This window comes from Mus pahari, chromosome 1 (assembly GCF_900095145.1).
Source record: "Mus pahari chromosome 1, PAHARI_EIJ_v1.1, whole genome shotgun sequence".
NCBI classification, from domain to species: domain Eukaryota; kingdom Metazoa; phylum Chordata; class Mammalia; order Rodentia; family Muridae; genus Mus; species Mus pahari.
Genome location: NC_034590.1, coordinates 157374142 through 157386532, shown reverse-complemented (window position 1 = coordinate 157386532; position 12391 = coordinate 157374142). Strand labels below are relative to the sequence as shown.

Genomic DNA, 12391 nt, shown 5'->3' with positions numbered 1-12391 from the left:
TCCAGGGTTTCAGGGAGAAACTCCCAACCTGTCTGCAAGAGGCGGAACACAAGGCTTAGAGGGAGGAGCCAACAGGAAGAAATGGTTTTGTTGTTGTTTTTTGTTTTGTTTTTATTTACTTTTTAAAGATTTATTTATTTTCTTTTTTCGGGAGATTTTTTTAAAAAGATTTATGTATTTATTTTATGCATGAGTACACTGTAGTTGTCCTCAGACACACCAGAAGAGGGCACTAAATAGCATTATAGATGGCTATGAGCCAACACGTGATTGCTGGGATTTGAATTCAGGACCTGTGGAAGAACAGTCACTGCTCTTGACCACTGAGCCATCTCTCCAGCCCCCAGTAATGTTCTTCTTCTTTTTCTTCTTCTTCTTTTTAAATAGTTTATTTTTACTTTATGTACTTTGGTGTTTTAACTGCACATATCACTGTGAGCTGCCATGTGGGTGCTGGCAATTAAACCCTAGTCTTTTTTTTTTTTTTGGCTTTTCGAGACAGGGTTTCTCTGTGTAACCTTGGCTGTCCTGAAACTCACTCTGTAGACCAGGCTGACCTAGAAATCAGAAATCCACCTGCCTCTGTCTCCCAAGTGCTGGGATTAAAGGCATGTGCCACCACACCCGGCTCCTAGTTTTTTTTTTAAGAAGAGCCAGGGGCGAACACACAGGTTTGACCCCAGCACAGGAGAGGCAGGCAGGCAGGCGGGTCTCTAAGGCCAGCTACAGAGCCATCTCTCCAGCCATGTTCTTTTGTTTGTTTGTTTTGGGGTTTTTTTTTTTTTTTGTTCTTTTTTTTTTTGAGACAGGGTTTCTCTGTGTAGCCCGGGCTGTCCTGGAACTCACTTTGTAGACCAAACTGGCCTTGAATTTAGAAATCTGCCTTCCTCTGCCTCCCGTGTGCTGGGATTAAAGGCACGTGCCACCACCGCCCGACGTGTGTACTTTATTTTTTATTCATCCTTCCACTCTTCTTTCCTAGGTCTCTTCTTGCCAGGGACCATATGCATAAAATAACTTCTCCCCTCTAAATAAGATGTATCCAGCCCTCCAAATCCCAGCGTTGCGGAGCTGACAACAGGCAGAGCTGCACACGGTTCTGGTGTGTGCTCCCTACCACTGAGTTGTGTGGCCCAACCCTGAACCTCAGTGTGCTTGCTTGTGCAACATGGGCAAGGAGCAGCCCCTTCCAAAGGTCCCCAGGAACTCTAGGTGAGGTGCCCCAGCACTTGGGAGGCAGAAGCAGGAGGATCAGTGGTTCCAGGCAGGGGAAGAGCTCAGGTGGTAAATGGTTCGCTCTGCAAGCATGAGGATTTGAATGTGATTCCACAGCACCTACCCAACAATGCAGATGTGGTAAATGCCTGTAACCCCAGCGGTGGGGGTGAGCACAGCCTCGGGGCTCCACAGAGGTCAGGGTCAGCCAGCCTAGCCTAACCTGGGAGCCCCACAGCTCAGTGAGACACTGGACTGTGTGAAAATTAAGATGGTTCCTGAGGAAGTACACCAGAGGTTGACCTCTGGCCTCTACATGCACACGTGAAACTATGTACACACGTGGGCAGGCATCATTCACACCCAAATGTACAATGTCCTTATAAAGGAGACCACAGGTATGAACGCCCAGCACAGAGCCCGGTACTTGTTCACTACTGCTGTTTGGTTTTTGTTGCATCTATCTCCACCTCACCTCCGTCCTTGCATTTCACCTTCTACATTTCCAACCCGGAAGAATCTCTCAAAAGGAAGGAAGACCTCTGTAGGGTAGGCGAAAATCCCCACAGTCCACCAGGTAGGTGAACAGAATCACCATGGAATCTGGTCTAGCTAGTTGTATGGAATGAGTGGCCTTAGGGGCAAGAGGTCACAGGAACGGGAGAAGGCACTTTCAGATTCATGGATGATAGAGATACCGAGTCAAGGCTGAACGATCCCCTTCCTCTGAATCAACTCACATTCAGCACCCTCCTGTCATCCTTGAAATAATCGCCACACACACATACACACACAAAGGCATATGTGTACTAGTGTCTATCCAGTACTACTTGGGGAGAGGGGCTATGCTGGGCACACATTGTCTGGTTTATATCTCATCAAACTGTAGGTTCCAATTACAGAGGGTAAAGCCGGGAGTTCAGGGTGGGGCTGTCGGCTGTCATTCAGCTCAAGAGAGGTTGTGCTGGGATTCAAATCTGAGCATCCAGAACTCTATTTGTTGCCTTAGGTCCTTAGGTCCTCTCTACTCCCTCTAGTGCTGACCTCTGAAAGAAAGTGGAAAGGAGATGGACTCTGGCAGAGGATGCTGCCAAGGAAATGCTGGTGTGTGGATGTTTTTTGTCAAGTCCTTCTATGCCCTTGGTGGGGGGGGGGGGACGGGGACGACCGCAAGCGGCGTAATCCGGAGGAGCTCCCCCTATTCTAAACACTGGGGGAGGGGTATTCTCATTCCTAGGCACGCCCTCCTTTCAATCATCAGACTCTCCTTCCATGGTCTCTTGCTCCTTAGCCAAAAAAACAAAAACAAACAAACAAACAAAACAAAAAACTAAGGTTGGGACATGTGGTCTCATGGCACCTTAACCTCCACCTTTGTAACTCTCCCCTGGACAGTCAAGCCAGCTGTGCAAACTCCTAAATCGGGGTAGGAAATCAATCAAACACCTTTTTCAAACAATCCCCATTTTAGCAACAAAGGGAAGCCAACGTAACCAGTCTAGTTCAGAAACCTTAGACAGGGAATACCAGCCCAGGTCCCCAGAATCTACCCAGAGAATACACCACGAAGCTTAAGAGAAGCTAAGGCTTGGGGGACCCCCCCCCCCAACGCCTTCAAGCAGCTCCCTTCCTCCCCGCTAATAGGTATTTCCTGTTTATGAGGCAGCTTAGGGCTGGGCTTTGGAGAAGGGAAGAGTTCTTCCCCTCTATGGGTTGGGTGGAGGAGTCCTTGAGGACTGCCTGAAGGTTGGGAGGGTTCTCCCTTTGGAAGTGTTTCTAACCTAGACTGTCCAGGATGCCCCACCCCCAAGCCGCGCCGCGGCCCCTGCCCCTATGGGTAGGGGGCACTGAAGGAGTAGGTTTCCTGTTCTCCACCTCCAAAACCCTCTACAGGGAGCTGCTTCCAGGGGGCGGAGGATGGGGGTGGGTGGGTAGGAGGCTCCAGGGCTGGAAGGAGAAAGTGGGGGAAGGGAAGTGTCTTAACTGGTGCGTCAGAGCCTGCCAGAGGGAAGGATGGCTTTGGTAGTGCTCCCCCCCCCCCAGCCTAATGGTCTTACCACAGCCCATGTGTCCCCTTGCAAAATGCGGACCTCGGGCCCTTAGGCGGGGGAGGGTGGGGTCCCTACTTAATTAACCCTTTTAGCTCTAGTCCCAACTGGTTTAGCAGGCATGGTCTGGTTAATTTAGAAAGGGGATGATGAGTCTAGGGGTTGCTCTAAGAATTAGCAGAGTGCTCCTTTTCCCACCCAGCTTCGGGTGGAGCGCGCCACACAGGGTCTGTAGAATACGCCTAGGGTCTCCGCGAAGAGCACAGGCAGGGGTCAGCGCCCCATCCCTCCCGGGGGTGGAGAGAGGGTACACCTCACTGCCCACCCAGGCTCCGCCTCCCCCAATCCCCGCTCCCGCTCCCGCTCAGCCACGCTCCCAACCCCGCGCACCCGGAGGACGGCCGCCGAGCGTGAGGCTTCGCCTCCTCCCGCTCCCCGGCGCCCGCCCTCGCCGGGGTCTCTGCCTCCGTCTCGTTTTTTTAAGAGCTGCGTCACATGCATGCCGTTCCCGGGAGCGCTCCCTGCCCCTCGCCGCGCGGCGCACGCACGTCGCCGCTCGCGCCGCGCTCGCCCGGGTCACTTTGACACGGCTCTCCCCTCCCACTAGCAGGACAATTAGCATATTAATAAAGCCCGGCCCAGCCCGACTCTGGCCGGAGAGCCGGCGCCTGCGAGAGGGAGAGGACGCGCGAAGGGACGGGAGCGAGCGCGAGGGCGGCGGCGGGGAGGGCGGCGGGAGCGCACAGACACGCACACGCACACGCGCACACACGGACACACACTCCGGGGACGCACACCCGCGCGTACACACGCAGAGGCAGCTCGCCTTCCTGCCTGGCTTCCTTCCTGTCTGCTCCGCGCCTGACAGGCCCCTCGCTGCAGGCAGGGGCGGCCCGCACCGGGCAGAGGCCGGGCCGGGCCGGCGGCGCGGGCATCGGGGGCCGCGGGCGGCGGCAGCGGCTCATGCCCGGCCTGTCCCTGCGAGGGGCGGGCATCGTGACTCGGCTGGGCCCCCAGCGGCGGGCGATGTGAAGATGTCAGTGGGCTGTGCCTGTCCTGGTGAGTGGGTCTCGAGGCCGCCTGGCCCCTCCTTCCCTTTTGGTCCCCTAACCCCTGGTTTGGCGATGATTTGTATGTGGGGGGCCTCGAAGGCATGGTGGGGGCCGGGGGGGCTGTATAGAGTTAGCGGGGCCTCGGTCGGGGGCGGGTTTTCTCATCCTTATAAATACGCAGCAGCCCAGCGGCACGGGAAGGGGGTGCTGAGGATGGCTTGTAATTTTTTTTGAGGGGGGGGAGGCTAACTGGGGAGGGATGGGGGGGGACTGAAATTCCCAGAATTCCAGGGTGTTAGCCAATCAGAAGTGACTTTGGACTTTTGACCCCCCCCTCAGGTCATCGTAGAGTTCTGATTGGCTGATTTGGGTTTTCCCCCCTTCCCTGCTGTTTATTGCCTCTTACATATTTTGTGACATTCCCCCCCTCGGGCTGTTTCTTAGGATGCTGTTTGGGGGAGGAGTTGATTGGAGCCCATCTTACCCCCCTTTAACTTTTCCTGTCTGTTGCCAGGGTAGGTTGGCCCTCCTGAGGGACAGAGCACTCCTAGGGGGTGTCAGATAATTGGGCCCTTGGGTCTGCTATCTCAGTCTTCGTGGGAGGGGGAATGTAGCAGTTCTAGGTAGGCCTTGAAGTTAAGAGTGGTTTGCAGATTCGGGTAGGGGGAGCAATGCTTGATCCCCTGAGTGAAAACTTGAGGACCCGAATTCAAATCACAAACTTCTCCAACAGGTATCAGCTTGCCAGGGGACACCTGTGTCTGAGAGTGTCTTGAGATTTTTCTCGGAAGGTCGGGGTATAGGCCACAAGTGCTAGGAGGAGACAGTTGAGCCGTGTGATGGGAGAGGTACTCTAAAGAGAATCCCAGCATACCAGCATATAGTCTGCCCCCTTCCTTATAACTCTGTGTCCTCAAACTGGCCTTCCTTCCAGGATGGCAGCTTTCTCTAGAAAGTCAGTGTCCTGGGTCTAGCCTGGCTGGACAACCTCTGTATGTCCTGCATTCTGAGAAGCCTAAAGAACTAGGACCCCCCCCCCCCAACCTCTCCCTCCCAACATTCACACAAATACACAATCCCCCAAGGGAAGCTGCCAGTGAAGAAGCTTCCTTGGAAATCACGTGACCCTGGCCAAGTTGGACTGGGTTGGGCCCACACTTCAAGTGGCTGCTGAGGCTGACATTTTAGGGGCATAGGGCCCAGGAGGAGGGCTAGGAAAGCCTGAGGATTGTGGACTATCCGGGTGTGGGAACCCCTGGCTCCTGCTGCAGAGGGTGGAGAAGAGGAGGAGAGAGGAGCTTGCCAAGCTGGAATCCTGCCTAGCTTCATATCCTTCCCACCAATTTGACGTGTGTGTTTGCGTGTGCGTGTGTGTGTGTGTGTGTGTGTGTGTGTGTGTGTGTTTTTTCGCTTTTGCAATTTAGCCAATGCTAGACAAGGGAGTTCATGCTCTTAGCCCACTGGTGGGTCCTTTCCCTACAACATCATGTGTGAAATCCAAAGTAAGGCAAGGCTTGAAACAAGCTAGTGGGCTGAAACGTAACTTTTTTTTCCCATGGAAGACAGGGTGTCTCTGTAACAGTCCTGGTTATCCTGGAACTTACTCTGTAGACCAGGAACTGCAGGGCTTGAACTCAGAAATCTCCCTGCCTTTGCCTCCTGAGTGCTGGGACTCAAGGCATGTGCCACCACCGCCTGGCTGAAACTTAAATTTTTATTCGTAAGGGGTTTTATATGGAGAAGTTGCCAGGCTGGGGGAAGATGGAAGATTGGTCCTGGAATTGGGGCAAAGTACCTGCATGCATTAGTGGGAGGAGTCTTTGTGGCTAATATGGAGACAGGAAGAGAACCCATGCCCGAGGTGTGTATGTAAGAGACTTCAGTCAGTGTCTCAAAACTCATTCTTTGTATGTCTGGTAGCTTGACAGAGAGAGAGAGAGAGAGAGAGAGAGAAAGTGGCGCAAAGGATGGCTGAGAGAGTCTTTTTCTTGACTATGAAGAAGTCTGACAGACTGATGTCTTGGTGAATGGATGGACATTAGACTTCAAGAGGGAAAGGGCTGAAAGAGAGGCCGGGGGCGTTGGGAGTTGGGATGAGGAGGGGAGGACCAGGCTTGCACGAATGGGTGAAGAAGAACACATGGTTCACTCAACCAAGGGCATCCTGGCAGCACACAGCAGGTTAGGCCTGAGGCCCACCACCACCCTGAGCACTGAGCAGTCCTGGGGCCTAGGAGCTCTGGCAGGCTGTCTGCCTGCCTGCCTGCCTGCCTGCTAAGTCTCTCCTTTGTGCTCTGCTGTCTCTGGGCTCCTCCTCCTCCCCCAGCAGAGAGACAGCACATGCCCCACACATGTGACTGAGGGAAGCCAGAGCACACACAGCCACACAAATGCACACACAGAAACACCACAAGGACCACATGCACACACCCCTCCATCCCCCCCTCCTCCTGTCGCGCCCCTATGGTGAAGAACATCTTGGGGCTAACTAACTAGAAGACAGGGACAAGCCTTTCTAAGGAGCATCCATCTCCCGGGACAGAATGCTGAGGGGCTGAGACCTGTCTAGGGCAGCATGTAGCTCAGAAGGGTTAAGGCAGGGAGAAGGAGGGGGAGGGGAAGAGGCAGCAGTGGTGGCGGCTGGGAGCCAGGAGAGGAGGATGGCAGAGCGCCAGGCCAACGGGAGGCCGGGCACAGACAAAGGAAGGGGGGCAGGCACACTGGAGGCCTGGGTCAGGGGCCCGGGCAGGGGGCAGTGCTGGTACCTCTTACTGTGGGCTGCTTTTCTTTGAGTCCCCACCCCTAGAAGTACTCATAGGCCTCTCCCCTTTGTCATTCTTTGTTGCCCCCCACCCCCCATAACAATTTTTAGGGCCTTCTGACATAGACTTGGTGCCTTTGGCTGGACCTCTTCTGCCCTGTGCACTGGGGGAACTGGGTCAGAGCAGGAGCGGACTCACTACAGAAAAGGAGCTGAGAGCCCTTTGAATGATACCTCAGAGTCTTGATACATCTTGGTGCGTAGGGGCTCCTCTCTCGGGGAGAGGGGAGGCCCCTTGTGGCTCCTGTCTGACGAGGCAGGCAGGATGGGGGGTTCTGAGCTCTGGGCTGGGGGCAAGAGCACACTCTCCTCCCCCATCCCTATGTGGACAGTCATTGGAAGCCCAGAGGGGGCGGGGAATGGACCGGCTGCTCAGCTCCAGGAGAGGGTTTACAAGTCCAGCTTTCCAGCCTCAAGCCCTCGGGCTCACTTGCTCTGTTGATATTTGTATATTTGATCCCCTGTGCACATGTCCACGTGTGTCTGTGTGTGCGCTGAGGCTGATTTTGAACTCCTTCTTCTTCCTCCAGCCTTTACCTTCTGAGTGTCGGCGTTGCCCAGGCCCACGTGCTCCATTTATATATGTGTTTATTTTAAGACGGGGTCTCACTCTGTGGCCCCGTCTGGCCTGGAACTTGTTATTTAGACCAGGCTGGCCTTGAACTCACAGTGCTGGGATTAGAGGCTTATGCCACCACATCCAACAGCATGTGTTTATTTTTGAAATGGTCTCTCCATACGGCTGAGGCTGGCCATGGGACTCTGTGTAGTCCAGGCTGTTCTCAAACTCATCAAAGTCTTTCTACCTCAGCTTCCCGAGTTCTGGAGTTCCAGGTGCGTTCCACTCTGTCCTGATCAGTTTGGAACATTTAAAGGCACAAATGACAGGCATTATTCTGTTGTTGGTGGAGGAGGGTTTTTTATTTCAGAGTTGGGAATCTAAAACTTCAAGCTAAAAGGAATATCTTCTATCCTGGTGGTATGCTGTCTATTGCAGCTTCTGGCTAAAACGGCATAGATTTCAATGTTTGTGAAAGCTGGGATATAGCACATGAGCAGGCTGTGATAGAGAACAGAGTATGGGTTCCAGGGAAGATGGGGTATGGAGAATCTCTGTATAATAATTGATTAGGATATCCGTGTTACAGTGTGTTTCCAGATTTAGCAAGTAATAACACAGTGTTGGTGTGCAAGGTCAGGATACATGCATAGTCCTAGTTCCTTTATAGATGGAAGCTGGGGGCTTAACTAACTCTGTATTTGTCTACATGTGTGTCTCTGGGCTATGGGTGTATTTAGGGTTTAAGGAGTGTGATATATCGGACACTGATTTATGGAAGTGCGAGCTGTATGAGCTGTATTTATGTGTGGAACATGTTTACAGAGCCAGGTGCAATAGTATCGTTTTTCTTGCTTCTGTGTGTATGCCATGAAAAATCCCGTCCGTGGAGATTGTGCGTGGATATAGTTGGGGAAGGAGGGTAGTAGGGGACACACTCACATGGCAGTGGATGAAAGTAGGGGGCCTTCCTCAAGTGCTGCCTGCTTGTGCATGTGTTTCCGTTTCCTGTCTGAAGCAGTAGGGCCTAGACTTCCACCGAAGTTTCAGAAGTATCTCCTCCCCTAGGAAGAGAGATCTGAAGCAAGCCCTATCGCACTAACCAAATACCTTTAAGACCTGGGGTAGTGAGCAGGATTTCACAGCCTCTTTTAAGGGCCCCTCTGTAGATCCTTGGATAGGCAAGTTTGCCCTCCTTATCCTGACAGCACCACTTTCTGTAGCATCCACGTGGCTTTAGGGGTGGTGTCCGGGAAGGGAAGGGTGCTCCCTAGAAAGGGGATCTAATCCAGGGCTTGGGACTTGGTTGGGTTTGTAGCAGGGAAACCTGGAGTGTCCAGGCTTTTTTCTAGTATTTACAAGAGGAACTCAAAATGTAGGTGCGTCAAAAGTAACCCTCCAAGCATCCAGACTCAGGCCGGCCTGTAAACCTAAGGAGATCTGTGGGAGGTTTAGCTGACTAGGTTAAGATATTAGGAGTCGGCAGAGACCAGCAGCTCCGTTCACCCCTGCCTGTGGCACTGGAGGGTACGTCTCGCTGCTGGTCTCCCCCGGCCTCCCCTCGGTTCAGGTCTCCCCTAGCCCGATCCCTTCCATCCCCAGTCCCCGGGTCTCAATCTCTTTTGTTTTTCTCAGCAGTCCCTCCTCGCTCCCTCCCTCCCTCCGCCCGCTCTTCCTCCTCGCTCGCGGGGAGGGGGCGGGGCCGGCGGGGCAGCTCCACCCTCCGCCCGCCCTGGGGCCTCCTTCGGAGAGAGGCTCGGAGAGCGAGCGAGCGAGCGAGCTGGGAGGAGAGCGAGCGAGGGAGGGAGGAGGGAGAGAAAGGGAGAAAGGAAGGAGCAGGCGGGCGCTGCGTGTGTCTGAGTGTGCCAGTGCGAGTGAGTGTGAGTGCCGGGCCCTGCCTCTGCCGCCTCCCCTGCAGAGTGGCCCGGTGGCCTAGGGAGGGCGGGCGGGCTGCTTGGAGGCAGAGGCAGCGAGAGGCGGCGGCGGGCAGAGCCGAGGAGGAGGAGGAGGAGGAGAGGAAAGAGCCGAGCAGCCATTGTTGAGGGAAACCTTGCAAACAAAGAAGGCTCCGGACTCCCCGCGGCCCCCCGCCCCCCAGGCCGGGCTGTGGACCCCGCGGGGCGGGCGGAGGCTGTGCATGCGAGTCTTTGTGCGGCCTGCGGAGTGGAGCTCCCAGCCGGACCGGCCTGTCCCACTCGGGACATGAGCTGCTGAAGTTGGCTCCACCTTAGTCCTCACCCTTGCCAGGGTCCCTGAGGACTTGCAGGCGCTCCCCACACCTCCCTTGACCCCCTCAGTTCTCCCAGGTAAGTCTGGACACCTTAAAAGCTTGTCGGGGTGGGCGAAAGGCCCTCTGTCTAGCCCAGGCCTGGGACGTTGGCAGGGGACAAGTGCCTCAGCTCTTAGCGTGGGGGCTCCAAACGTGCTGACCTAAGGGTCGGCCCTGAAAGAGAGGAGGCCTGCCTGCAGGTCAGTCTGGTTACCATGGAAATGCCCAACTGGAGGTACCCTCAGCTCCAGGATGCTGCTTCCAACCTGAGCAAACTTTGCTAGTTCTGAGCTCTTCTTTTCAGCCCCTTCCTAAAGGCTTCCAGACCGATGAGGGGCAGGTGTTGACCCTAGGACTGGAAGACACACTTCCTTCACTCCTACCCCCACCTTGGTCCCTGTACCCCTCCTACCGTGGACAGGCAGCAACAGGGACAGATGGTCAGGGTGATGTCCCTCCCCCCTTCTCACTCCCAGCCCCTTGGGCTGGAGCTACTGAGAGTTGCTATGGCTCTCTGAGAGATGCTGAGTTTGTGTCCATTCACTTGAGGTGTAAATAGAGGTTCCAGTGTTTGGGCTCTAGCACCCCAGAACTTTTAACCTAGCCCCCAACAATGCCCATGAGGAATTCTGCTGTCTTGTTTTCTTTCTCTTCAAGTTCTTGAGCTGATGCATCTCTTCAGGAGGCCCAGAAATTCAGGGCAGAGGAAGTTAGGACAAGAAGAGATGAGGGCCAGTTCTGAGGAAGCAGACTCTTGGGTTCACTACCTAGGCTTGGCCCTCGGGCTACATAAGTTCCAACTTTCTGTTGAGTGGAAGAGTCTCGGGCTGAGTAGAGACTGTGTGATTTTCCTGAAACACGGGTTCAGTCCAGGACTAGCCTGTAAACACAGTGTGGGAAGTACTTAAGAGTGTGGGGACCTGGCCCTCTGAAAGCTCTGCATAAGATGAGGGCCTTTTGTGGGCACCCTGCTACTGCCCGGGGGCTGCTGGGTTCCAGCCCTCGGAAGGCGTGTTGGGGCGAGCCGAAGGTGGAAGCCTGCTAGGCAGGATGAGGCGCACGCGTGTGCAAGCACACACAAGCTCTGGCTCTCACCTTGCGAGACTGTAGTCTGGGCCCCTCTGGGACCCCCCTTTTGCCCACGTTGTCATATGGGGCCCCTGGAGAGAAAATTAAATGGCACATGTTGGCACAGGGTCTTCCTTTGTCTCTTCCCCCTCAGGAGGAAGATAGATTTTATGTTTAAATTAGGGGGCAGGGCTCAGATGCAGCCAACACAGGCGGCCTTCAAAGTACAATCAAGTTTTAGGAGCTACAAGGCCAGAGCCTTCCAGGCCGTGCCTCGGTTTCCCCTCTTTTCTGGTGGGGAGGGGAAGAATACGGTTGCCTGGGTAACTGGCTTCTATCCAAATATGAATTTAACTGTGGCAGTCAGAAACTAGTATGTCAGGAAGTATATATGCTGCCTCACAGAGTGGAGGAGGGGTGCCCCTGCACATGCCCGTGTATACCGCAGAGACCTCTGTCTAGCTAGTGTTTGCCTCCTGGACTGAACTCCTGGGTCATTGCTTCTTTCCCAGGCTTCTCTCTGTGTTCCTTTGTAAGTCGAATGCTGTCTAGTAGAGGCTCAGCTGCTTCCTTCCCATCTTGGGTCTCAAAAGAAAAAGCGTTAGACTTTGAGTTTCTGGTCTGGAAACAATACTCTACCCATTATAGGTGTGGGTATGGGGGCTGGGCTGATAAGGGAGTGGCTGTTGGTGGGGAGGCCAAAAGCTCAACTGTTTATCTGGTGGGCCGCACCCTACAGGCACACCAGCCCCCCTTATCTTTCCATCCCTTGCCCTCCTGAGACCCTGCAGGGTAGCAGAAGAACAGAATTCCAAATCCCTCGGCCCCCACCTTGGTCGCTAGAACACACAATAAAAGGGGATCAGAGGTTAGGATATGGGAACTAGAGTATCTAGGCTCAGGTCCTAGTTTGGCTGGGTACTACTAACTGTGTTCTTGGCAAGTCCCTTTGGAACCCTCAGTTGCTCTATCTTAAAAAAACGGGAATATTATTGTCAATCCCTGCTGCCTCATAAAATTATGAGGATTGAATGAAGCTCTGCAGATGAAAAGGAGGTTTGTCAGGATTGTAATGCTCTGTCGATCCTTTTTCTGAGTCATGGTGTTTCTTCCTTGCTTCCGTTCATCCCTTCGTTTCATCCAGGCTCAGCCAAAGCCACAGGATCTTGAGTGTGAACTGGAAGTAGGGCTCAATATGTCCAGCTTGCTCCCTCCATCCTTCCTTCCTTTCTTTAAAGTTTTGTTTTCTTTTTCTTTTCTTTTCTTTTTTTTTTTTTTTTTTTTGGGACAGGGTTTCTCTGTGTAGCCCTGGCTGTCCTGGAACTCACTTTGTAGACCAGGCTGGCCTTGAACTCAGAA

The 12391-nt window shown here is 53.9% G+C and overlaps 1 protein-coding gene across 3 annotated transcripts in view; it reads left to right on the top strand.

Moving 5' to 3' along the window:
- Positions 1–3675: 3675 nt before the first annotated feature.
- Positions 3676–12391, top strand: part of Ldb1 (LIM domain binding 1) — a 14000-nt gene continuing 5284 nt past the window's right edge. Inside the window, exon 1 of one of the 3 annotated variants that reach the window (XM_021194871.2) lies at positions 3676–4322. In XM_021194871.2, the coding sequence (XP_021050530.1) occupies positions 4298–4322 (25 nt within the window). In that variant the 5' untranslated portion in view covers positions 3676–4297. Of the gene's footprint in view, positions 4323–9907; positions 10002–12391 lie in introns of those variants that run through there. The other 2 variants (XM_021194864.2, XM_029538213.1) reach the window with 2 other exon arrangements.